Genomic DNA, 27424 nt, shown 5'->3' with positions numbered 1-27424 from the left:
AAAGCAAGAATTAGCACTAGCTAGATAAATGACTTTCTGATAAATGGCAAAGTACATTCACTTCTAAGGCCTCCTCTTTTCCTGTGGAAAGATAACACAAGTCTAGTGGAATTTCATGAACCTCATCTGACAAACTAGGTGATTTGGGATGGGAAGTGCTTTCAGCTATACAGTCAGGTTAAGGAAGTAGGATTTTAAGGTCATGATTTTGGAGTGGCAGATCTGAAAAACCAGTGAAGGGGTTGGATGGTGGAAGAGTTTTGCATGTTAAGGGCTTTGGAGAGAAGCTTTTGTATTCTGCAGTTTTGAAACAAACTGCCAAAAATGGTATTGGGGCAAAAATGTAGTGGGGAACAATGTAGTGATCCATGGTCATTTGCCTCTAGCCATCTCTCATTAGGTAGCTAGAGGTTCCAGCAGCTAGTAGTAACATCAAAAAAAAAAAGAAGACTAACCAAAAACAAGCACTCCATGACTCTGCTCTGTGTTTTTCTGATATGCATTGAATTCATTGAAGGACTGTGCACAGGTCTGACTGAATAAATGGAAACTTTTAACTTTTAATTGCACCATTTGTGCGCGTTGTGCCCCTTAAGTCAGGGGCACTGGAAGAGGGTGAAGAAGTTTGACATGCCTGCATGTGCATATATTTTTTTAAAAGGATCTTCAGCTCTCTTTTGTGTTCCAATTCAGTTTTATCAAAACTAATATTGTAACAATATGGTGAAGTCCTGACTCAAATGTAAGTGTTGAAGTTACATTGAACTCAGTAGGGCTGGAGAGGTGTACAGTAGTGAGATTAAAATTTGAAACTTCTTCTCAGGCTGAGATAAGAATATGTGTGATGGTTTGCAGGATAATGATATGTAACTGTAATCTTCTTGAGTCATGAATGGCATTCCATTGATTTTATACAACTGAACTTGGTACTGCTGATTAATAAAACAATAAATACAGAAAATTAACTATTTTGTGTTTTATTAACAATTTGCATTTCTTACAGTATTTCATTTTCAATAAGTATAAAATCATACCCTTGAATGGTAAGATGTAATTGCTGATCATGTATCTCTTTGTTCCAGACACTTTTATAAAAGTGTATGTATTATGTATGATGTGACCTTCAAATGCCATGAATGCGTTGTGCAATAAACTGTCAATATTTGTGGCTATAAGGTACTAGATGACTTTTACAATAATTGGAACAGCTTTATTAAAAGCTTGGATCACTCAGCTGGTTAAAGAGAAAGACACAGGCCAGTGTTCATCTGGGAGTTTCCTCCTGCCAACTGTTAAATGAAAGATATTGTAAGGTGCTTAAGATGTCTTCTTTCTTAAAATAAAACCCAAAACAAAACAGTTAAAGAGGTCTCATACAAAAAATATTCTCTCAAAAATATTTTTTTTAACCATGCTCAATTTTTGGTCAAAACTGAGCTCTGTCAGCTAGTGGAAAAGTAAACAACCCTGTGTTTTAAGTGCTAAATCTGAGTTTCTATGTCTTTCGGTCACACGATTCTTCAAAGAAATGAAACAGCTAAAATGATGTACTCAGAAACTGTGTTTGATCTGTGATTATCTTAAAAGGTTTTAAAATTTTAGAAAAAAATTGAGAAGTAAGACTGCTAAGAACTGCAGAAAAAAAAACCTCTGTAGGGAATTTGATTGGAATGAAAAGAAGAGGATAAGAAACATTTTGTGATTAACAAAATCTTAATTTTGTTGAAGTGTTCCATCAGTGTCTCTCTGTGCTATATACAGATTTTGCATGAGTCTCAGAGCACCACAATGAAAAGCATTAAGCTATAACCAGCACTGCATACATACAGTATTGCCATGCAAAGTGTTGTGAACCCATGGGGTGTGAAAACCACCAATCCTCACGTGTAGGGTGTTCCAGGAGTGGGCTTAAGGTGTGTGTGCATCACCAGTTACTAAGAAATTGTTTACAATATTTTGGCTCCCTTCCTGTTGAGCTTGAAATAACACCCAGGCACTCCCCTGCAGCCCGAGGTGTTGGCCGTGGCTGCCATTTGCTCACTTCTACAAGCTGCAAGTCTTGCCCTGTACAAATGGTTCTGGGCCTTTTACTGCAGTTTCATTTAGACTGTATTTTAAGTTTAACTCTGCCAGTGACTAATTGTTAACAGAGGCAGGGCAGTTTGTGCATGTTGTTTGTCTGTGTGGTTCAGAGGGCTAAGAGGGAATTCTCATGTCAGACGTGGTATCTTTTTATTTACCAGTGGAACCTTTGTATAATCTTTATTTCTAATAATACAAACAATGTGAATGCTGCTTTCTCACTAGTAGGCTTCCTTTCCAATTCTCTTCTAAAATAGCTCTGTGTTTAAACAAATTCTCTGCCAATCCATAGAAACAGTTTAAGATTCCCTTATATGGTCATTATAAAACCTAAATCCTGGATGAAACAATAGAGACAGCAAGTTGTTCCTGACCTAAGACATTAGTAACTCTTTCCGGAGGCCTAAAATATAACTGTAATATTTAGTAATATTAGAAACCTTCATTTTAAACCATGAACTTCACTAGCAAAAAAGTGTAGTGACATCCCCTAATAGGGTTCTAATTTCAAATTATGAGCACAGGGCCAGATTCTGTTCTCATTTACATGGGATGATGCTAATTGAAGCTACTTCAGGTAGGCAGAAAAATATGATTAATTATATCTCTAATTATATTCCTATTTTACACTATTTTCAGTATTATTAAGGCTTTCTCTTAGGAATAGGCAAGAAAGGTAAAGCATGTTTTCCCAGAAACTTGGCATATTTTATGTTGCTTCCCAGGGAATGAGGTGGTTGAGTTCAGGCACACTTGCAAGAAGCTGACAGTAGTGACAGGATTAACACTAAATATCTTCTAGTTCCTTTCTTGACATTAGATTTCCTTCCACAAGATGGACTAATCTGGGTGGTTTATGGGTCATCAAAAAATAGCTGTGGTCACTACCACTTCTCATTGCACCAAGTTTCAGTAACTTTCACAGGCAGACTTGAAGAACTACAAATATTCTGAATTTCAGAAATATATGAAAATTTGGGATTATGTGCAGCTTTAAAGGTTGCTGGCCACATTTTCAAAGGGTTCTTTAATAATGTTGAAAATTGTGCAAGACCAAACACATACTTGTAAGTCTGAATACCTATTTTGTGAGTTGATTCCCTTTTCCATGTGATTGCCTGTTTTTGGCTAATTTGGCAAACCTTATGTCGACAAATTCCAACTGACTTCACTGATGATTTAGCCTTCACGAGGACTGCAATTTAGCTCCTTTGATCATGAAAGCACCTCTTTGTGAATCCCTGCACCTTCACATACACGCAGCAAATAAATACTCTGGTGAAATCTGTGGTACATATATGTAGATGTTCCTTTCAGAATTTGATTGCTATCATGGCTGAAGTCAGTGCTGCTGCCTAACCAAGTGAAAATAGTTTTCTTTTTACAAAAGCAATCCACACTTTTCTAGTCATGTTTATGGGCTCATTCTAGACAGGTAGACCAGTCATACAGAATATATATGGAAATGTCAAAGAATTTGTTTCCTTTTGCTCCTCATATGACTGCCTAGATAGCTTCTGCTTTGAGTACAGAGACTCACTGTCCATCTAAGTTTGTCTTCTCTTTTCTGGCAATATCCACTGAAGCTGGCATTTCTCTTCTGTGGCATCTGTATCTGTGTGCTGAGGGCACTGCTGGCCATGGCCATGGCTTGTTTCTGGCTAGACCATTTCTGATAACCAGCAGTAAGATACTGACTGTAAAAAAAAGGATTCACTGGTGTCTCTCTCACTTTCTTTTAACCTTCTACTGTAAAAGTGCTCCTGGCTCCAGAACTGTTTGTGGGATTATCTGTCTCTGTGGAAACTCTTTCTGCCTGTGGCAGTGATGTGGAACCAACCTGATCTCCCTGCTAGATGAGGAGTGGTGGCTTTTAGGCCCTTCTCTCCTGAGAACTGGGCATCTGTCTGAAGAAGGGCAATCCCTCAAATACTGATCTTATGAACTGGCTAATTTTTATGTCAGTCTGCATACCAAATCAATTTGCTCACATTTTGGCCAAATTGGCTCTTTGGTTATGCCACCTTCTGATACAGATGTTGAAGTGAACTTTCTTTCCTTGCATTTACCCCACGAGAACATGGGCATAGTCACATTAAGTGCAGTTGAGGCATGGTGTGCAAGAGATGTCCCTGTCATACCTCCACAGAAGCAGCTTTGTGGCTGAATTCCTCTGTCCTGGGTCAGGGAGTGCTCTCTGCCTCTGTGCAGGTACAGCACACGGAGCAGCTGGGGACTCACAGCTGTTCCTTGTCCTTAGACTGGCACAAAAAACTTTCATATTTAGAACTGAATGTTGCTTTCCACATTTCTGTCCAGGACTTTTGCTGTGAACTTATAAAGTGAAAGGAAAGCTCAGTGACAGTAAGTTCAGAGGCAAGGCTGGGAAGTCTCACATCTAGTATATACATCTATATCATACTTTAGTCCCTTATTTCCTGCACTTTAATCAGGAAAGGTTGGGATGGGCAGGAAGATATTCAGGATGCCGACCTGCCTATAATGGAAATGGATAGTACAAAAAACCAGTGTAATCCCATGTGCATCAAGTGCACATCATATAGATCACGTAAATCAGAGAACCACAATGGCTGTAAGATAAGTAACTGTTCTCTTTCCTTCCTGATCTTTTATCCTCAGAATTGAGAAACCCCCAAAACCATAGCTAAAATCCTGAGTAAATAATAAATTAATTTGTGGAGGCCAATCCTAGTTTTGCAGATCTGTAAAACTACTTTTTTTGCTATATTTTTTCACAATTTAACAGAGCTGAGACTTTCTGCTTGTGAAGGTGCTTTAAATAACAGGAGAAGGTGGACGTCAGAGGTGTAGAATACATGATTATTGGAAAAGCTGAGGATTTTTCATTCCCCACATATTGTGATGTTGGCATAGTCTGTATTCTTCAGTTTGTTTCTTAACTTTATTCTTGTCAGTCTCTTCTTTTTTCATCCTTAGTTTCCACAGATCACTTCTGAGAGACTCAACATAAGAAAACCTCAGTAGCAGAGTCAGTGAGACTTAAACACATTTTAAAGTTAAGCACATCTTAAACTTAAGTGCTTTGATAAAGAGGTACAATGTAGCAAAATGGGGCCCTGGTAAGAAGCTGGGTTAGCATTTGATGGGGAGAGTCGGCAGCCTTGAACATATCTTTTCATTGTTTGAAATAAAAGAACTTAGATGTAAAGCTGCTCATTCAGGTAGCGATGGCCTCCAGCGCTTCGGTGGGCTTTGTGGGCAGAGGAATTCAAAAGAAAACCCCTCAGCCCAGCTTTAAAGTCTTAGGAATGCTTTCACTGTGGGAAGAAAAATTCTTCAAGGTAAGGCCCCTGTTGGAGTAAAGCCTTTGGAGCTATCTACTGTATGTCTACTTAAATCTAAAAGAGAACTCTTCAGACCACCCACATCTTTCTTTGCTTCATTGTTGTTTTCAGCTTGCTTTTTCAGAGGGATTAGTGCTAGAGTAAACTCCATCGTCTTGCTCCCTTGAAAAAATTCAATTTTGTGTAAAGTGAAAATTAGACTCTTAAATCTGCAAAGAGAGCTGTTCATCTTACAAATTTATTCTTTTTTATTGGGCCACACATATTCTAGATAGAAAGATAAAAGGCAAATGGATAACAGGCCATCATTTAGAGTGACATGTAGCAAAACATAGCTAGCAGTCTTATTCTGTAAATTCCTTCTGAGTGGCTTGTTAACTTTATCTATATATTTATCTATAATGTTCATATGGTATTTATTGAAAATCAAAATAAAATCCTGCAGTTTATCATCATGCATTCTGTGTTTTGCACTTCAGAAAAATATAATTGCACTCAGGAATTCTTTTTTTTTTTTTTCCCAAAGAAGCTTAAGCCATAATTATATACAACTTTTGAGGAGTAAAAACCGGGAAAGTCTAAACTCTTTAGGGATATTGGAATTATAGGCTAGCACCTACATATGTTTTCCTAAACTCACAAGGACAAAATAGACTCCTATAGCATGCAACTTTATGTACTTGAAGATAATTCAAAATTACATTTACTAGCTTTCTAACTTAAATATTATGCTTTAACTCTGCGGTCTAAGAACAGTCAGAAAATGTTAAATAAGAATGTGATGTGAAAACTATCAGATTTACATTTTGAAAAGTAGTAATAGCTTGATTACATACATGACTGAGATAAGCATATATATATATATAATATATATGTATGTATTTAATAGCTCTATCATCTCCTTCTTTCAGCTTTAAGCAAAATAGGTTAGATGAACAATTTTATAATACATACTGAAATGCCTGTTAATGTTACCTTTTCCAGAAACATGGTATTTGGGTCTCTGCTGTTACTGTGAGAATAAATTTTATTAGAGCCAAATATTTAAGTCTTTCTTATGTCCCATTACTTCCTTTTAAAAGGCAATGCTGTGCAAACTGCACTATGTTTCCTGACAGCTTTAGTTACATATCAAATGGGTAAAGACAGAACATTTTTAGTCAGTAGTTTATGGTTGAAATAATGAAGACTCTGTGTGCAGGTTTTAACTCTGTGCTCCCCACCTGGATCTAACCCAGATAGCTCAGTTCTGCACAGGGTGTGATGCTGTGTCCATGTGTCCTGCTCCTGACGTGCCAGGAGTGTCAATCTGGGTCACAGCTTCAACACTTGCCATGGTTTTTGGTGACATCATGCATTGGTGCTTATAGAGATACTGAATAGATGCTTATAGTGATATTACATGACCCTCTGTGTGCAAGATGATGGATGAGCCTTGTGTGGTTTGAATAATTACTTTTTTTTTAATGCCCTCCGTTTTTTTTTTTTTTTATTTTGCAATTTTTATGTCAGTCTTTTGTAAGTTATTTTATTCCTTGCCTGCTTGGATAAAAGCAGTTCATTCAAGATGGCTGAAATGACTGTTTCTTTATATCAGGAGAGAGAAGAGGTGTCCTGGAGTCTCACCCATTGTGTTATGATGCAAAGAATAAGTGTAGCTGTGAACTCTGAAGGGGAAAACACAGGAGCTGTGGGTGAGAGGGAGATGGAATTCCCCCTCATCTGACCAGTTTTTTCATTGTTTTTCACATGATATTAGGCCACTCTCTGGGTTGCCTGTTGTAATTCCAGTGCTGAGATGTTGCAGAGGAAGTTGGTTAGCTCTGCATGTAGACCTTGTCAGTGCTGTTGGACTCCCTGCCACTGCAATTCTCTTGTTTTAGGAGGTTTTATTATACTGGTGCAAACTTTTTCCCTATAAAAGCCTATAGGTTTTCAAAATACTTGTAAATTAAATAGATTCAACAAAACAACAATCTCAAACTTTTGGGGAAAAAATTAATAGGAACCAAGCAAAAGAAGAAATCAAACCAGCTGCTGACACAGCTGTTTCTTTTCTTGTATAATTCAGTATATAAAGGTACCATATGCTGCTTAAAATCATGATGGGAAAGATGAAATAATTTAAGACAATAACAAGAAAATACATGAATTGTCAGCATTCTGTCAGATTTAAAGAATGAAATAGACAGGTGTAGTATTGACATGTTTAACTTTGTGTTGTGTTAGCAGTTTTAGTGAGAACAACTTCTGACATGTGCTGAAGTGATGTGAGAACATTTCTGTGTTGCAGACATTGGAGAAGAAGCTGGGAGATCTGTAGGAGTCCAGCAGCCAGCTTTACTGAGAGACAGGAGCCTTGGTTCTGCCATGAAAGACTGCCCATATTGTGGAAAAACTTTCAGAACGTCCCACCACTTAAAGGTCCACTTGAGAATACACACAGGTGAGAAGAACAAGTGAGCACTGTCGGCACGAGCCTCGTGTGTGTGGGGGTTAACACAAACTGTGCCTAGGAGCCTTAATTCCCACTGTAGATTTGGACTTATTAGTTGGAGAAAGTCTTTTGAGAAAGATGTATGACAGTCTTAAATAAAAGCACAAGGAATGTGTTGTTGGATAAAGACCACTTTAATAGAATCATCTTTTCCCAGTTGAGGTTATTTCTGTCTCCTTCCCTGCTTCATCACTGTTTCCTTCAATTACCCTTGTCCTTCAATAGGCATAAGCCTATTGGTTTCAGACTTAGTTATACTAACTGCTTCAAAGGCCTTCCTTAGCATCTGCTTAGGGATTCTGTATGTTTTTCTCAGTTACTATTTTTGTTCCATTTAGCATGCTCATTTTTAACCTCTCACTGTTCATATGAATGCATCAGCTACACTGATCTGCTTTTTTTTCTCCCCACTAGAACTCACACGAATTAGTACTTGTAAGTAATAAAACTTACCATGCTTTGCACCATGGTAAAATTTCCCATATTTTATTTCAGTAACAATCACTGCATTTTACCCTTCAGAGGTTTGCTACTGGGCTGGATGTTCACTTTGTTTTGGTATTTCTCTCACTGGGAGGACTGCCCTCAATACTAGTTAGTTCTAGTGACTCCATTCAAATTTTAATATTTCATTTGCTTGAAAGTACATATGTGCATGGCAAGGTCCAGGTAGAGGCACAGTATGTGTTCAAGAAGACTTTATCCATAATTAAATTCTGACATAAAATGTTATAATCCTCAGGTCTTGTTGACATAATTTGAAATTCTGTATATGGTCGATAGGATCCTGTTTTCTTCCCAGTGTTAATTGTCATGGTAGGCTCTGGGAGAGTATTTAAAACTTGAGATTTGGGATACTTCTTTGTGGAAACAGATGTAATAATTTTAATTTTCTTTTTAAATGATTTTAATTTAATTTCAGAATTTTACTGCTACTTTCCTAATATGAAGGTAAAATAATTGCATGAAGAAATACATTCCAATTATACCTCCTGCTTGAAAATCTTCACTTTTAATTTTTATTTCACTGAAATACCAGATAAGCAATGTTTCCCTCCCTTCCTAATATCAGCAGTGATGTTTGTCCTATGTGTGTGTGCATAATACTTAATGTTGGATTTATGAATGTGAGGCCTGATTTTGAAAAATAGAAAATTAAAATTATTTAAAGAAAAAAATATCATTTTTGAAATGGGAAAATTTGTTCACTGTATTTCCGTTCTTTCTTTGCATTGTGGAGTAGGAGTATACCTCACTGAAATTTAAAATTTGGCACCCTAATGTAGTTTTGTCTGATTGGATTGCAAACTACTTAGGGCAAGAATATTCTTCTCTGTGTGCTGATCTTTGGTGGGAGGGGAGAAGAAAACCCTATTTGTGTGGTTTCCAATGTAGTAAAAGTAAAGAATTGTAGTTATTTTATTGGAAAATAATCTTGTAACTCTGGAGATTAAAGAGTTTGACATTTTTAGTATTTGAGAGGGAAAAGAAATTCTTCAAAGTAACATGAGGTTACCCATCTCTTCATTTTGTTTTACTATATAGTGAGCACTTTGTTCTTATGTTAAACATGGCAGTGATTATACACTCGGTATTTGTGCCTTAGAACTAATGGAAAGTAAATTAATTACAATGGAAATATTCCATAAAAATTGCATATTAATACTCACTAAAGAAAATTAAAACAAGAAAAAAATAAACTGTATAATATAAAACATTTTCTTAAAGAAACTATGGAAACAACATTTACAATGTATTTAAAAATCATTATAATTTTAAAATAGGTAAAGATCAATTTCCATTAGGTTGAGAACAAAGTATTTGTAAATAATGACAAGAGTATGTTTAAGTGAAGCAATGTTTTACATATTGGAAATAATTCTAATAAATAATATAAAAATGTAAATTGGCATATTACTAGAGTTATTAAATAAAAATTAAGTTGCTTTGCAGTAAGTGGAAATGATGTAATAGATACCAGTTTTTAAACAAATATTGGTTAGCTCATACTTCTCAGGGACAGTTTCCTGCTTTGTATGTCACACTCTGTCTTTATTATATGCCTGGATCATATAACTGACTGATAAAAAACACTTTACTGTATTTCTCCACTACATTAACTCAATTACTGTTCTTGTTCTCACAGCACCTGTTTGTTAGAGATGAGCTCAAGCAGTTCAGCAGAAGTCAGGTTCCTTCGAACATCTGTGTGTTTGGAGGCACACGACTGGGTTGGTTTGGTACTCATGCCAAGAGCAGACCCAAAGTCTGATCCAGCCAGGAGGTGCTTCTGTGGCAATTGGCCCAAAAAAGCTGGAGAAGCAGCTTGATCTTGCACAAGAGGAAGAAGCTGTGCTCTGTTTTTGAAGAATTAGCCAGTGGCTTGGGTTGCTTCTTTTTCTGTTGGATATTTCATGGTTGCAACCTACTCGACACTGAGCCCTGGTTTCTGTGTAGTTTGCTATCACATAATAAGCCTGTGAAGGTAAAAAAAAAAAAAAAAGGAAAAAAAACCCAAACAAATCAAGGTTTTATTTAGCATACTCAGTTTTGTCCCAACACAACTGTAGAGGATTTTTCTTATCTAGCTCAGGGATATTCAGGCAGGAAGAGCTTTAAGGGGAAGATAGTAAAATATGATTTCTGATTGTTCCCATGTGGCAAGAGGAAAAGGGCATAATTATGTGAAATCAGTTTCTCCTCTTTCTTGCTCTAAAAACAGTTGATGAGTGAGACAATTCCCTGGGACAGCCCTAAATGGAGAGAGGAAGGATTTGCAGGCCAAAATACTTGTAAGCCTTGAGTCAGAGAGGATAGACAGATCTCTGCATACCCTCTTAGATGAGTTCTTGATGCTGAGCAGTGGCCAGAGATGGGCTGTGCTGCCCTCCCAGCTCACACAAACTCTCTGGGAGGAGAGGCAGGGACAGGGGCAGAGTGTGTCTGTGCACAGCAGTGCCTGGCAGGCAGGTGGGGGGTCTGCCCACTCTGGGAGCCAGCCCCCTTGCTATAAAATACATAACAGCTTCTCATGCAGCTGAGAAGGCCATAACACAAAAAGATTAGAGATGCTCAGCTTTTTGTGAAAAAGGAAACCATTAGAGTATCTCAGACCTATAATGTGCCATATGCAGCTGCTTCTAGAATTGTCATTTTGCCTCACTGGAGGCAGCAACTTAAGGTCCCTTCGTTCAAAGAGCTGAGCATCCCCTTTATGTTCCTGAGCACTTTCAACCCCCCTGAAACACAATAAGTGCTGTGGGTTTTACATGGCATGCCTTGACCTTTGGACTGTGCATAAACAGTTAAATGTAAGACATTAAAATTTCTTATGTCCTGCCTTTGACAGGAGACACATTATGTAGGAGCTGGTTTCAGAGTGGCTCTAGCACTTCTTTGCACCTCACATTAGCCCTCAGAAGGCACTGCAGATATAGACCAGTTTGGGTTTGTGCTGTTATTAGATGCTCAGGTATATTCCCAGTATGATGGACAAAATTAAATCCCTTGAGTAAAGAAAAAAGGATTATGTGCATGAGCAAAGGAAAGATGGTTTGGATTGTGCTAAACAGAAGGAATCTAAGAAAGAGATGAATAGCAAGAAAAAACTTGGCAGGGCTGTATCCATTGACTGAGAGTCTGTTACGATACGTGTGACACACATCTAGCATATATTAGATGTATTATATGCATTTACAGTGTTGCTGCATTTTCCCTTGGAAATGTGACTAGCCAATTTTAAACCATGCTTAGATGAACTGATGAAATACAGTAAAAATGGTGCTGTTTTAAATGAATTCAATTCACATTTCCTTCCTAAAAAAAGACTGCCTGTTGCCATTCTCTGAAGGCGCTTGTAGTGGGATGAGCAATATGAATAATTAAGGAAAATGGGTATGTGTGCTCCAAGAGGAGACAATTTTGGTATTGAACATCCTTTATTCTTACATTTCTAAGATGAACTAAAAGGACTTTTCATTTCTCTAGATTCCTCCAGATTTCCCATCCTTAACATTGTACAGCATGCCTTTTCTCCTGTCTTAATGACATCCCAAACTTTTGTTGAAAATAATTGATTGAATTTAAATTTCCTTAAAAGTTTAAGAGGTAATGTTACAGTATAAATTTCCTACCAAACACTAAGTAGGGAAATATCCATTAGTGAAATTAACTACAGTTTCTAGGTAGCTAACAATGTGCAGTATACAGTAGGGCATGGCTAATGAACACTGCAGTGGGTGATATTTCATTATACAAATTAATGCTCACATTTTAATGGGAAAGTCACATAATGAATCTCAGCTTCAGTGACAGCAATTAGAGACACAGATTGTCCCCTTCTGGACAAGGCACTGTTTAGCAATAAGCAGCTGTGTAAAAAGTCTTCAGGTTTACAACGTATATATATGCTTTGGGGGAATTGTGTACAGTTTATATTAATGTACTGAATCTTCCCTGCAAAGTAACAGCCGTATTTATCTCTCTGCATTTTAACTAAGTAAAGACATGTAAAAAGACTAAATAAATATTGCAGATGAGATATAAATAAAGGAAAATATTCAATTATAAAAGTTTATAAAAATTAAAATATTTTATAGTGGTGGCGAGTGCACAAATGAAAAATATTTAATAAAATGAGTAAAACCATCCAAATTCTGTCCTTTTACAGGTAGTTTACTCTTACATAATAGAGAAGAATGACTAGTAAAGGAAAGTAGTAAAGAGAAGAAGTTAACTAGTATTTCTGACAAACAGATTAATTGTGTGGTGAAACATGTGCAGGATCCAAAAATAATCCTACAGAACCTTTGATATTCCATTTGGTTTAAAAAGTGTGAAGTGAATGATTAGAATGATAAAAGAAATTACTGTGTAAGAATAGGCATAATAATGAACTAATTAAACCATACAGCAATTCATTTCTAAAATATCTACTGCACAATGGATAAAATAGGTTATCAATAACTGTTTCAATGGTAAAATAAAAAATGCTGGAAAATGTTTTCAATATTTTCATTAAGTAGTATTCTCTGGAATTATAAGATGTTTGATTTCATTTGCTTTGCATGAAAGCAAACTGTAGCTTGTAAAGAAATGTGTGGGGTCAAATTGCAACACACGTTGTCCCCAAGTGACTGTCACAGCCCCACTGCAAATGGGGCTGCCAAGTGTTTGGGGTTCTTGCCCTGGTGCAAAGCTGTCACTGTACTGAGGAGCAGCACCACGAGGAGCAGAAGGGCACAATCCACAGACAACTCATAAAATCTTACTTAAAAGGGAGAGGGGAGCATTCACTGGGGAAAGGGAGTGTGGGGTGCAGGACAGATTGTTAAGAAGCTATATGTTAAAGATGAAAAATGAATAAAGAAGCTCACAGCACTAAGTTTAAATAAATAGAAGTAAAGAAATTTGATAAGGGAAACTAAAAGCTATAGTAAAAACATGTATGTGTCTATGGGGGTTATGGAAAATGGAATAAAATTCTGTGGATCTGGCAGGCCAAACAATTGCTATCTTGCTAATACTGGACAAGAATGGATAAGAAATTATCAACCATGGTATAGAAGACTAAATACTCTTCTGCTCTGTTTTCAGAAAGAAGCATGATGGTTTTCATGAGCATTTTCCAATGACACAGTAATGCTCCCATTAAGTAATGAGGCTGTTATGCTGTAGCCCACTGCATTTTAATATTTTTTAGAGTGAATGAGACTGGATAACTTTTAGATAAAATCTTTAAAACCCTGGCTGAAGAGCTCTCCAAATCATTTAAGTTCATTGAAAAAAATGCCCCAAAATCGCCTTGGAACACAGAGCAAGATCCAGAGCACTTGTAGTGGTAAAAAAAGCTCTGGCTATTCTTGTATTTCCCAGAAGAAAGAATATTAAGACCTTGAAATTAGGACTACTGTGACAAAAGTTTGGGGTAAAATTACAGAATGAACTGGTTAACTAATTGAAAACTGGTAGCATATTTATTTCAATTTTATTTTATGAAAGGCAGTTTTATCAAGTTCCTTCTCATAAAAGTAGCCTGTTCTATGTGAAAATCCCCCCAGCAAGAACCCAAAAACAACAACAGCAAAAAAAAATCCCTCCAAAATCAGTATACAGAGATGAAATGGCCCATAAACTCTCAGTTCCACAGCAGCGCTTTTAGCTCCATTTATTTGGTATTTCGTCATTATTTGGAAGACTATATAAAAATCACTGTTGATAAAATTTACCAATGGCACAAAAATGGTAAGATGCTAAAAATCATGGGGAGGCCCTGATTAGTCACTTAGTCAAGTGGGCTCTTTTCAACAATATGAATTTTAAATCAGCAACATGTAAAGGAAAAAATACCAGAGGCGGTGATGAACAGGGCCTGGGACTGTGGTAGAGAAGCAGCAGAATATGAGCTGTTAGTTGATTGCTAAATCTATGGATGTAAACACAGTCTTGGACTGTATAAAATTGCTATCAAGTTGAAATTTCATCAAAGCTTTAGTGGGTACCCATAATTTAAAAGGACACTGAAAAATTGGGAAGGATGTTTCACTCAAGGATGAGAGAAAGTGAAGAAGTGATTGTTTTTCTGTCTACAAATACCTTTCTCGGGAAATAGACTTTTTAATTTAAAAAAAACCTGTTCAATCTAACAGGGAAAAATGTAGCAATGTTCAGTAGTAGGAACACTGGACAAATTCAAGCTAGAAATAAGGCACACATTTTGAGCAGTAAAAATACTTAATCAGTCAAACAGTTTACCTAGAGAAATGTTGGAGTCTTATTCACTGCCATTGTTGAAACTAAAGCAAGTAAGTTTTGTTTCAAAATGTATTTACGCTCTGATGCTGGAATTATCGTGTGAGGATCTTTGGCTTGTGTTGTAGAACAGGTAAGACTAGATGATCATAATTTTCCCTTCTGGCCTTAAAATCTGCAAATCTAGTTATAATCTGGCTGTGGTCTCATTGCACAGCCCATAGCAGATGGTTCCCCTGACCAATAGGGTCAGATTGTGCTCTGAGCAGGACTGGGGATCTCCTGCATAGGTCATACAGCTGGGTAGTTTATAAACCTGCTATACAAATAGACCTGTTTCTACTGGGCAACATGTCTGTTTCCAGTTATCTATCAAGATTTTGTGCAGATTTTACAAGCAGCATTGAATTTTTATTGTTTTACTTTATCCTGATATAAAATAGTTCCTCTGAGATATCTTGTGTCTTGTAAACCAGAACAGTAGGTAGATCAGAACTGTGATTATGCTGCCCAGATAAGGAACTCCCTATAAGATTTTTTGGTGTACATGCTGGAATATTCTCTCATCCTACTCTATTGTGAAAAAGTTTGCAGGCATGAAAACAGAGCCTGCAACAGAGAATTAGCAAATTCAGGGTGGCCATTGCCTTTGTGAACAATGAAAAATGACTCTTGGATATGAAATGCAGAAAATTATTTTGAAAAAGTCATGTTCCCTCACTCCTACATGGCAACGTTAATTTATGTGAACTGATATTAAGCGTTAAATAACTCATCCAGACACTGCTCTTGGCAATAATACCAGGGTAGTCATTACACTAGGATGAATTCTCTGAAACCTTTCCTCAAAGTATGAGACACAAACAGGTTGTCTTCTAACAAGAATCATAGCATACCTCCCTTGTCCCCTGCAGTGTTCTTTGGACATGTACTACTGCATTTGCTGATAGGATCCTGAAAATTAGTGGTCCTTTGGGTTTTCCATTGAAACTGGCTTGGATTGAGGTTAGACTGGGATTTTTCCCACAGCAGCTTATAACTCTGTTTTGTCATTTGTGCAGGGTCTTCCACAGGGTGTAGCTGGTTATTAATTTGAATGGATGAAGTAGCATCTAAATAACTGTACAATTACTGAATTTAGGAAATACTGACAGACTAAATTAAAAAGATTCAAAGATGATTGACTCCATCCTACTCCCTTCTCCGAATGCCTGCCCTTGAAATAGCAGCATTTAAGACTGCTTTGAAATAAACTAACCACTGCCAATATTTGGATCTGGCAGAGAACAGCGAGGTTTTGAATAGCTCCCTTTGAACAATGCTGTTTGGCCAGTCCTGTATTGCAAAGGTGGCACAGTGTGTTGCTACATGTTGAGTTCAATTTCAGACCTTCAGCTTTAGATCTCATTTCTAGCCATGTGAGGGGTGGGAGCACCACAGAGGCAGCACACCAAGGCTGGGAGAGATTTGAACTTTTTATCACACTGTCTCAGTCAGTGTCTTCTTTCAGTCCAATGCTCATGGCATTGGTGGCGAGCTGTGTGCAGATCTCCTCTGCAGAAGCTCACTCTGTGGAGAGGCCTTAGAGCAGAAAATGGAATGACTTCAAGGCTTAGCAATTCAGAGTAAGACTATGTTGTGCCCAGGGCTTTAGACTGAAGGTATTTTAGAAGTACAAAACAGAACTAGCATTTTTTCTAGTTAACATTTTAAACTTACTTGTACCTATTCTTACATATTCATACTGCTTTAAGCAGTTTCTGCATGTTTTTAGCAACATCACTACAGACTATATTACAAATTTCTCCTTCTCCCTGCAATAGTTCTCCAGCAGTTGATGTAGTGCCTGCAATGCTGAGACACACTTTTTGATGGTGCCACTCGATGTGCAATGCAAATACACTGAACTATCATTAGAATAAAAGGAAGTGCTCAATATAATTGTGTTAAAGTTTTCCATAAAGGCATAGGGGATGCTGAGGAAGAGCTTTTCAATTAAGAGGAGTGAAAATTCAAAAGTGAGAACATTTAACCCTGTAGAGTCTGGCACTTTTCACCAGTCTCATTATGTCTTAGGCAACACCTGAAGTACTTAAGTTGTGTCAGAAGTCACTAGAGGCTGCTGACAGTAACTGGTGGGACAAACATCAGAACTGAAAGCAGCTCCAAAAATACTACAGTGATGCTGTAAACCCAGCATCACTGTCTGGCCCTGTTCTGACTGGCAGCACAGCTGGCAGAGTTTGCACACTCCCAAACAGCCCTGCAGAAATGCAAACAAATAGACAGCCAGTGTCTTCTGTCCTCTTGTCCCTCCTCTCACAGGCCTGTGATGAGTGTGTGCATGCTCAGGTGCCCAGCTGGGACCAGGGAAGCCCAGACAGGTGTGTTCTGTCTCAGGTTTGTGGCTCAGTAGGAACTGTTTGTTTTTGCACAACTCCCACTAAACACAACCCCTGCTCCTCATTGGTGAAGCACCAGAGCTTAATTAGGTGATTGAGAAAGACTCAGAAATTTCATTGAAATGTTTAAATCTGATTTCTTCTGTTAAGCTGTGTGGATTGAGGCCTAAAGCATGAACCATGCTAATTACTACCTCTCCCTCTGCTGAGCACCTCTTGTTTGAGGTTCTGAGCTTTTCTCTTCTAAAAAGGTCGATTGATGTGGTTTGATATAAAGCTCTCACGTCTCACCATTTAGCTTTAGGATTACGTTATGGATTTAGAATTTCTACTGCTGGTAAGGTGCTTCAGCCCTGGCTGGACTGCAGCACGGATCCAGCCCCTGTTCCTGTCTGTGAGCTCTCCTGCAGCCCTCCGTGGCCATGGGAGTGTTCTGGGCTCGCCTCTCATTAGCAAATTCCTGCCATCACTGAGAGGAGCAGCTTCCCAAGCATTTACCAGCCCTTCAGTTGAGCTTCTAGCTTAAATAACAGAAGTTTGAAAGCTTTTCAATTTTGTTTTTAGCAGATTTTGAGGTTATTTGAAAGCAGATAACTTTCCAGCTGGTTTGGTGAACTACATAATATTATACAGCATTTTTACTGTGGAGGAAGTTTTCAAAACAAATGTTTCCATTATACCATTTGGAGAGGCTTGCCTTTGTCTTTTGCATCACTTAGGAAAGAAAAGCTACCTAGAAAAAACAGTTTTTTCTTCTTGCAGAACTCCCTCATAGAAACAATTGCCAGTATTGACAGCTTGCAGGTCTTTTAGATTTCTGTCACTTTTAGAGAGGATTTCCATACATTTTCTTCTAAAAGAATTCTGCATTGCTAACAATGCTCTGCAAAAATTTAGAGATACCTTCGCTTAGATGTACATTCTTTTCAGATATATCGTTATGACTATATGTGAATATTTATTATATGTGTAAAATCTTCTGCCTCTTTGAAAGTATAGGAAAAATAATAAAAGTTTAGTGTGGGCTTCAAATATTTACTTAATTCATGGAAATCATCTTATATGTTTTAAAACTCCATTCAAGCCAAACCTAGAAAAGTGCTTATGGTAGGTAAATTACACATTTTACTACTTGAGCCTTAGAAATGTCATTAGTACAAAATTAAAGGACTGCAAAAACCAGTAGATAATACTAATTTCAAATACAGAAACTAAATATATTTTGTACTTTTTATTACTCAATTTCTTTTTTACAGACTACTTTTTATTTTAACTATATGTTCTTATATGCTGCAATCATTATGTAGTGTAATGATATTAATATTTTATAGAATCTGTATTTATAGTTCTTTATTTAGAAACAATGCAGTAGGTCTGCAGATCTTTGAATCCTTCTGGAATGGTGCCCTCCAAATAATGATAAATTACTTGTGCAGTATGCCATTTGCTAATTATATCCATGATTTACTGCAGAGCAAGACTTAAATCATTCATTTCAGTCTTGCGTAACAGTGCCATAAAATTTTTAGGTTTAAAAATGGTTTCCATGTGCATAATTTAAACAAATTTTAGAGCAATTGTATACACAAAATATTGCAACTATCCATTTGTTACATTCTTTGTCTCCTCTTTTTTTAAACTTGTACTTTTAATGATTACTGTGGTTGAAATTGTTATGCTTCATTTTCATAATCATAGCTTTTAATTCTACAACAGTTTTCTACATGTTAGATTAAGAAAAGGATGGCTAATTGTGTGTAGATACCATGTCATTCCTGAATAGCCCCACATTCTAGAAACTCATTTTAGAAATAGTTTAAGAATTAGTCTTCGATTAAAGGTGTTTCTTTTTAAGAAATGAATTATTAGTACCAAGATCTTGTTTTTAAGCAGCTAATGCTGATTTTTTAATTTCTCCACTCATCCATAGCCCAAAGTACAGTTAACTCTCTTTATATTTTCCTCTTTGTCCACACCTATAGGTGAGAAGCCTTACAAGTGTCCACATTGTGACTATGCTGGTACTCAGTCTGCATCCCTCAAATACCACCTGGAACGGCACCATCGGGAGCGACAGAACGGAGCAGGACCACTCTCTGGGCAGAGTGCAAGTCAGGAACACAAGGATGAGACACCAAGTAAAAGTTCTGTGTTTATTAGACCAGACATTCTGAGAGGAGCCTTCAAGGGGCTTCCTGGTATCGACTTCCGAAGTGGCATGGTCTCCCAGCAGTGGACGTCAGGAATGCTGTCTTCTGGAGATCAGCAAGGACAAGCAGTTGGCCTGTCATCTGAAGGATCTTCAGAAAATATGAAGGGTTCAGACATATCTTCCAAAGGAACACACTTCTCTGAACTTGGCCGTGCTTACCAGAACATGGTCGGGAATGGTGTGAACTTCCAAGGGTCTTTGCAAGCTTTCATGGACAGCTTTGTCCTAAGTTCTTTGAAGAAAGAAAAAGAAATGAAGGATAAAGCTCTCTCAGATCCACTTTCAGCAAAATCTCTGGGCTCAGACAGTGGTGAGGAGAAGATAAATAGCAAGTCCTCACAGCGGAAAACAGAAAAGTCGCAATATGAACCTCTGGACTTGTCGGTAAGGCCCGATGCAGCCTCCCTGCCAGGTTCCTCTGTCACTGTACAAGACAACATTGCTTGGCATGGCTGCTTATTTTGTTCCTTTACAACTTCATCCATGGAGCTAATGGCTCTGCACCTCCAAGCCAATCACTTGGGCAAGGCTAAACGTAAAGACATCATAGGCAACAGCAAAGAACAGTCTAGAGAAGTTTCAGCCTCGGCGAACAAAGTGAGCTTGCTCCCCTCCTCTGTGCAGTCCAGCAAGGAGGCAGGAGTTTCAAACATGCTGAGCCAGCTGGACACAGCTTCTGAGAAAATGACCCAAGGACAAAATAAAGACACTCTGGGAGAGCAAAAGAGCACTGCCTGGCCCAGCCACATGGAATCCACTTTTTGTAATTTTACAACAGACTTCTATAAGCAGTTTGGTGTTTATCCTGGTGTTATTGGCACGGGAGCACAAAATTCTTGCACCAGTAATGAATCCGAAATAAAAACACAATCCGAAGATGACCCAAATATTCTGCTCTCTGACTCTGTAAATAAAAGTGCTATTGATGACCTTTCTGACATAGCTTCATCTGAGGATATGGAATCTTCCAAGGAAGAAAACATTGAAGATGAGGACATTGACACAGAACCAGATATTATGAATAAGCAGTTGTCTGCCCTAAATAAAGAAAGCAGCGAAGGAGGTGACAATATACAAAGTGCAGTCACCTCACAACCCACACAAGGGCTCGTATCACCACTGCCACAAGCTTCAGAAAAGCAGTGGCACAGTCAGAATCTTCTCTCCTCACACGAAACTGCACAAGAAGTGATGAAACCCGAACAAGTTCAGGGTCCACAGGTCCTGGAGAAGCAGATGAACATGTTGTCAGTCCTAAGAGCTTACAGCTCTGATGGCTTAGCAGCCTTTAATGGACTTGCAAGTAGCACAGCAACTAGTGGATGTATCAAGAGACCTGACTTGTGTGGTAAGTTTTAGACCTTCTTTTAGACCATTTCAGAAAACACTTGTGCAGAATCATGAAGCTGCTCTTTAAATATACTTAGTCATGTTTGTTAGTAATACATTTTTTTAAATGTTAAACCCCGTGGGCCAAATTCTTGTCCTATATGTGGTCTACTCCATTGAAATCAGCAGTGCTGCATGCATACTTAAACAGGATTTTAGAAAGAACCTGCTTTTTAAACTAGAGTAGCAGCAATATAGACTATCTGTGCTAGTGGCATCGGAAGGGGATACTTACTGCTTTAGCGTACTCAAAGGAGGAAAAAGTTTTAAAAGATATACATGGTAACTTGCAAACTTTTCAGTATTTTGATATACAACCCCATGAAAAACACTGGATGCTTTGCCAAGCAAACCTTGCTTTCTCTCTTTCCCCGCCCCCCCCTCCCCATTTCTTTCTTTGGATTGAGGTGTGTTGAGTTACCAAAACATTAATGAAATCAAAGGCCAAGTGCATGGAATGTGTCTACCTGTGTTGAATAGATTTTATTTTTTTCTTTTTTTTTTTATTTTCTTTCCCTTTTTTTTTTTTTTTTTTTTTTTAATTATAATTTTCTGGTTTGGTTCAAAGGCACACATGCAGTACTTGCCCTTGACCATTTTCACTATTCTAACTAGCAGTTGTGTAAATTGTGATTTGCCTAATTAAGAGGATGCCTCCAGGTAATTAAAATAACACTCCAAATAAATAAAAACACCTTTTACCCTTTCTAGTCTCTGATTTACAAGACTGCAGTTTTACTTCCTCATATCACACACCTCATATTTACAAGAATTAAAGTTAAATCTATTTGGAACAAATGAGATTGAGGATTTTGTTTTTCTTATTTAGCTCCTATTTTGTCAGCATAGTGTTTGTTTGAAAGAGATTTTAGAGTGTAAATCCTTTGAAAAACAGTATCACTTTAAAAAGCAGAGTCAGCAAAGGACACAAAAACTTCAGTAATGTTCAAGTAACCTTCAAACTAATCAGAAAACTCATTGTCAGAGCTGAACATACATAATAAAATGTATTCAAGTTTAAAAAAAGGAAAAAGAAAAGAAAACGTTATCAACAGTTTTAAAGCCTGACAATTTAAAATGAAACCCTCAATCTGCAAGCACTTAAGAGTGGTTCCCCTGGTTAACCTAAGGTTAGGGGGAGCTTTGTCTGACTTTACTGGCAGTGTTGTTGCTCAAAGCCCTCTCCAGGCCCCTCCCGGCTTTTCCATGTGTATTAGTTGATCTGATAAAAAAAGTCTGATGCCTACACACAAATTTTATCTCACTTGTATCCTTAGAGCATTGTGACCTCACAATATTGTCATTATCTGCCCATATCTGTCATTTAACCAATATCTGCCCAAGTATCCCTGTGGCCTTACTTGTAAACTTCGGTGTCTCAGAGCACTAAGAAGCAATTTAGGTAGCTGGAAATATTTCCAGATTCTTCGAAATCAGCATTTACATTATTGAAAAGAGTTAATAGTTTATTTAATTTACAGCAGGTAAAATTCTACTTGGATTTTTTTCCATTTGTGGAGTAAAATCAATTAACAAAAAAGAAAAAAAATACAGCAGAAAAATTACTGTCTAAACAAAGAACTTTAAAAAAATATTGAAAGCTAAGATTAGCTCCTTTCTGCAAAAGATCTTTATATTTTTCACAGGCATAAGATTTTTAAAACAACAACAGAAAAACCCCTCTAATATTATTATTGAAATGAGGTCATGTTACTTCCATTAGTTTTTTGTTTCATCTTCCAATCAATTCAACAGACATTTTATGATAGCTTGGGTTTCTATGATTTTAAAGACCATATCCCTTTCACAAGCTCTGCCCAGTGATAATGGATTTGACTTGAAGTATGAAGGAAAAAAAGAAACAACAGAAGCTTCTCTGTTCTACTTTGTAAGCCATTTTTTAATCGAAAATGCAGTGGGAGTCCTTCTGTCTCCCCCCTCCAAAAATAGCTTTTTAAAATTCTTTTCTGTCTTTCTATTGGTGTTTGCAGAACATAAGTATAAAGGTTGATTATTTAAATACATTATTTCTTTTTTCTCAATATCATCCACAGAAAAGTGGATGAGTATGAACAAGCCCCATGTCAGTAGCTCTTTTTTTTGTTTGATTGGCTGGGACACCACCCACTTGAAAATAGTGGTTTTGGGGGAGTTTTCATTTTCTCAGTGACATTTTATACTGTGAAATCACACTCCATCTGTGCATGTTAGTGTGGGGAGTCCCACCTGATATTTCTGCACTTGCAGATTAGCAATCAGGAGAACCCTGTTCATTTATTAGCCTTCCTTCCTTTCCTCTTGCACGAAGCCCATGACCAAAATCATGGTTCTTTTTGACTCTCCCACTGCCTGGGAGATCAGAAAACTTGAGACACATCTCCAGCATCTGATTTCAGGGCATGATTCTCATGTTCCTTTTGTGTTTGGGGAGACTCCATGCATTTGTGTTTCTTTTTACAGCCGGTGATGTGTGTGTTGTTGACATCTCAAGAGAAAACATTGATGCATTTGATAACAGTCCTTGCACACTCAGAGAGCTCTTTCCATAGTCAGAATACAGAGGAAATAAAAGTGAAATAAAATATTTCAGCTTCAGTAAGTTGAGATTGCTTCTTTGGCTGGCCATGCTAATTGAGTTGAATTTCTGGCTGCCTAAAAACAAGCTGGGGTATTCAGCAATCCATGTGGATCATTTTTAGATGGCAGATTTTACCCTAAGATAGTAAGTCAGTTTTTAAGCAAAAATCTTGGCACAAAAATAGTTTTGTTTCTAGAGGAGAATGCCACCAACTCACATTGTCGTTTCAGAAAGTCACTGCACATATGGAAGCAGTCCTCAGTTTCCCTGTCATGGAGAATGAGAGAGACTGATGATGTACACATAATTCATTTATGCTCCTATCATGCTTCAGGCTGCAGGGATGAAAGACACAATTAGGAAAGAACCATAATTACTGCATAATAAAGAAATTTTCATGTCAAAATGCTACTGAGAAAAAAATCACGAATTTTTGTAATATTTCTCCCTATACAGCAGAATGAACAGAAAGAAAAAAAAAAGCATTGATAATTTTAGAGTTACTTCTGAACTGTACTTGGTTTTGGAGTCTCAGGTGATTCTGCCTAGGAGTGGATCTTGTTAATGTTGCTGGCACTCAGTTCCTAAGAAGATGACAGGTCTTTCCTTGCTGGTTGGCAGCAAGTAGCCCAACGGGGAGGGGAGACCCAAGGTCCATGGCTTGGTAGCTGTCTTGAGCATCTGTGTACTCTGCTTTCACAGCCCTTGCTGATTTGACAAGTTAAGCTTGGAGGTTCTAGATCTGTTTTGTATTTAAGTTTTGAAAGATCTGTTTTCCTTTCCATTTATGCTCTTCTTTTTCTGCTTGTCTTCCCACATACATGTAGTTTCATCACAATAATGTTCTACGTTCTGTTCCAATACCTTAATTTACTTGTGATTTGTGCACAAGGCCCTTTATGACAAGAGCATATCCCTTCTCTCTCTCCTCCCCTTTAAATTTCTCTGCTTTGTGACCAAGATAGCAAAATTTCCCTACTTGCATTTGCTACTTGGGAAGTACTTAGGCTTTCAAAGGAGAGCTGATGGGCTACAGAACTACTGGGCAGATACAGTCCTGGGTGTTAGCTGGCTGCTTAATGGGTTAGTGCTATTGAATCCACACTTAATGATGTCCAAAAGTATTAGTTCCATGTTGTCTCTAAATCTAATTTGCTTCCATTCATGCTTGCTTTCCTCTGCAATTAGTGCTGTTTTCTCCTGCACAGGCTCCACCCCATTATCACTTCTTTCACTGTATGAAAACAGGGCAGGGCCCCACTGATACATGGGAGCAGCTTTGGAGTTCTGATCCTGCAAAGGGCTGAGCACTTTCAGTTTCCTTTGCAGCAGAAAGCATTCAGCATTGCACAGAATTATTAAAATGTTCAGCATTGTAACTTTCTGAAATACCTTCCAAATGTGGAACTGCAGCGCAGACAAGAGGGCTGGGCAAGGGGAAGATCAATTGTGGCAGATTATTACAGCTTTATTGTCCCATAATTATAGTGCTCTAGCCCAATGTTTAAATAGTGAATTTAGTTATTGTTAATGGCTTATTGCCACAGGTGTCAAAACCAAAAAGATCATAATGCTAACCCCGTCAGAACTACAACCAACACATGAAACACAGAAAAAGATTTTTAATTATTTGTGATGGCTTCCCCCGAATCCTTATTGCAGAACTTTTAAATTACAAAATCCGTATTAAGAAGCAAAAGGCCTGATATATCCAAGCTCTAGGACAGCTCCAAGGCAATGGAAGGTCATCCTACTGCAGCAAATTGTAGTACTGCCCATTTACAATATCATGTAACACACTTAAGGAACGCTTTGTCCTGATCTGCAGTTGGAGGAGTAACCAGAATATTCTTTTCTTTCAAGGCAGAATGAAATGATATGGAAGTTTTAGACAGGCTTTTCTTTACCCCATTATCGTGCTTTTGAAGAGGTTTCTTAGTTCCAGTTAGGAGGTCCAAGGCCAGCTTTCAGAGTACAAACTGTTCCTCTGAACAGGAGATCAGCACCTCGGCCCCCGCCTGGGTTTCAGACACACTTCTGGATTTCACAGTGCCATTTTCATGGCAATATCAAACCAAACTCATATGGCTTGCTTCCTTTTTTTAATTAACTGGGAATGCCAGTGATCCAGTGAAGTTTGTGTTGCTGGATAAAAGGGCTGGTCTGTGAATAGCATTGTATTTGCCAAATGGTTCGCTAGTCATTTCAGTACAAACAAATGGATGGTGTCTGTAAGTCTGCAAACACTGTTGACATTTAGCCTTGTTTATGTTACTTTCCTTTTGCTGCATATTTTTGGCTAGAAGAGATACTGTCTGAATCAACACTGACTTCCTAAGCAGAAGCTAAGGGCCCAGTCTTGCATCCCTCATTCCTGATGAGTAGCACTACTTACATGACTAAGGATTGCAGAATCAGGTCCTATGTTTATTTGACTTTAAATTTCATTGCTATTTTCATGTAATTTAATTTGATTGTATTTTGTTGTATCAGAAATCAGTCAGGTGACAAGTTTGGTATCACCATTTTGTTTACTGTTGAAAACTTTTAGTTCTTACCATTCTTCATACTGTGGTGTGACATTCCCATTCCATTTATGTTTCTGGAAATTAACCCCTAAAATATCTGATACAGCTAAGTGCTGAGTACCTCCTATTCCCAGAGAGACTGGAGGCATTCAATCCCTCCTAGCAGCACATCTGAAAGGGGGATTGTGTTTGCAAAAGGAGGCCTTGGTATGTGCCTTGATTTCAGACATCAGTGGCCAGCCGCACCAAGGCAAATCCCTAGCACAGAAAGGCTTTTCTTTTCTTTGCAGAGACAAAATAATGATGTAAGCTTAGAGCTGTATGATTTTTGCTCTAAGTTTCATCTCCCAATTCTTATTGTTTTTGTCATATCCAGGTCAAATTTAAATTATAATTTAGGATTAGGCAGAGGCATAGAGATGTTTCCAGGTCTTTCCAAAGTGAGACAATGCTCTGGTTTGTGTTTTGGTTCAGGAATATACATTCTTGTGTCTGAGGTATAGTATTTCCTATAACTACTCATAAACATGAGCAATTTAGACATTCTTGTAAGTCAAAACTAAGTGTACGATTAATACCTATTATGAGGCCAATTTTAAACAATTAATTTGACAGCAATTATAATTTTGTGTTACAGACTTTCAGGAATAAATAACCAAATTCATCTTTGTAATCTAAGGAACCTAGGATATCTTTATGCAGAGATGATCTTGTTATGCACAGTATTGCATATCTGGAATTTCTGAGTTTTGCTCCCACCTATCTAGATGCCTGTAGTGCCAGGGATAAATAATTACCTGAGGCTTATTAATTGTATCAGCAAAGAAAAAAAATATATACCTTAAGTGTAAGCATTAATATATGTATACACAATACATCCACAATATATAACAAACCATCATAATAGTACAAAAATAGAGGTCCTGAATATGTTCTGTTATTTATGTGTTTGGCAAGCTTAGGGAATGGACTTTAGTATGAATGAAAATTCTCTTAACATTTTTAAGGTTATTTATTGTCATTTCTATTTGAGTTTTTAATGGTCCTGTATTTTGTAATGCTTTAGCAGGAAAAAATACTGTAGTTATCTTTTTTCATATTCTTTAAGCAATATTTCTAGCTTAATATATTGTGCCAGGTTTTCCAATATTAACCAAGAAAGACAGTAAAATTCAATGAACAGCACTCTGACATCCACAATTTAAAACCTGTGATTGAAGTGAAATGTGTAAACTTCTAGTGGGTTATCATGTGCTTTGGAATAGAGTATTGTTGGAAGTAATTAGAAAATATATTACGGTTTCCTGGTAATGAAGGTATGTAAGTTTTAATAATTGTTGCTTTCTGAATAAGTGTCAAACTATATCTTTAAATGTATATGGAGTTACGAGTTAGGTCACTTCTGAATGGAATGTAAAACAATACTAAAATGCTTCAATAACTTATCTCAGTGTTGCTAATAAAAAAAAAGCTGTTAACCATTAGTGCAGTTTTGAGTCATTTTGTTGATTAATTCAAGAAACCTCTGAGAAACTGTTGTACTTTTGGTAGACCAAAGACCACTCATGCAATCCACAGTTGTTTGATGCTTTGAGAGGAAAACTCTACAAAGCTGCTTGTTGGCCTTGTGAATGATATTTATTTAAAATCCCATCTTTTA

At 37.4% G+C, this 27424-nt stretch overlaps 1 protein-coding gene across 1 annotated transcript in view; it reads left to right on the top strand.

Annotated features, from left to right (window-relative positions):
- The window catches only part of ZNF536 (zinc finger protein 536), a 183727-nt gene that overhangs the window by 47626 nt on the left and 108677 nt on the right, over positions 1-27424 (top strand). Inside the window, exons 2-3 of the mRNA XM_053987760.1 lie at positions 7702-7854; positions 19040-20617. Coding sequence (XP_053843735.1) covers positions 7702-7854; positions 19040-20617 — 1731 coding nt within the window. The remainder of the gene's footprint in view (positions 1-7701; positions 7855-19039; positions 20618-27424) is intronic.

This window comes from Vidua macroura, chromosome 11 (assembly GCF_024509145.1).
Source record: "Vidua macroura isolate BioBank_ID:100142 chromosome 11, ASM2450914v1, whole genome shotgun sequence".
Classification (NCBI taxonomy): Eukaryota; Metazoa; Chordata; class Aves; order Passeriformes; family Viduidae; genus Vidua; species Vidua macroura.
The sequence above is the reverse complement of the archived record's forward strand: the minus strand, read 5'-3'. Positions and strand labels throughout refer to the sequence as shown.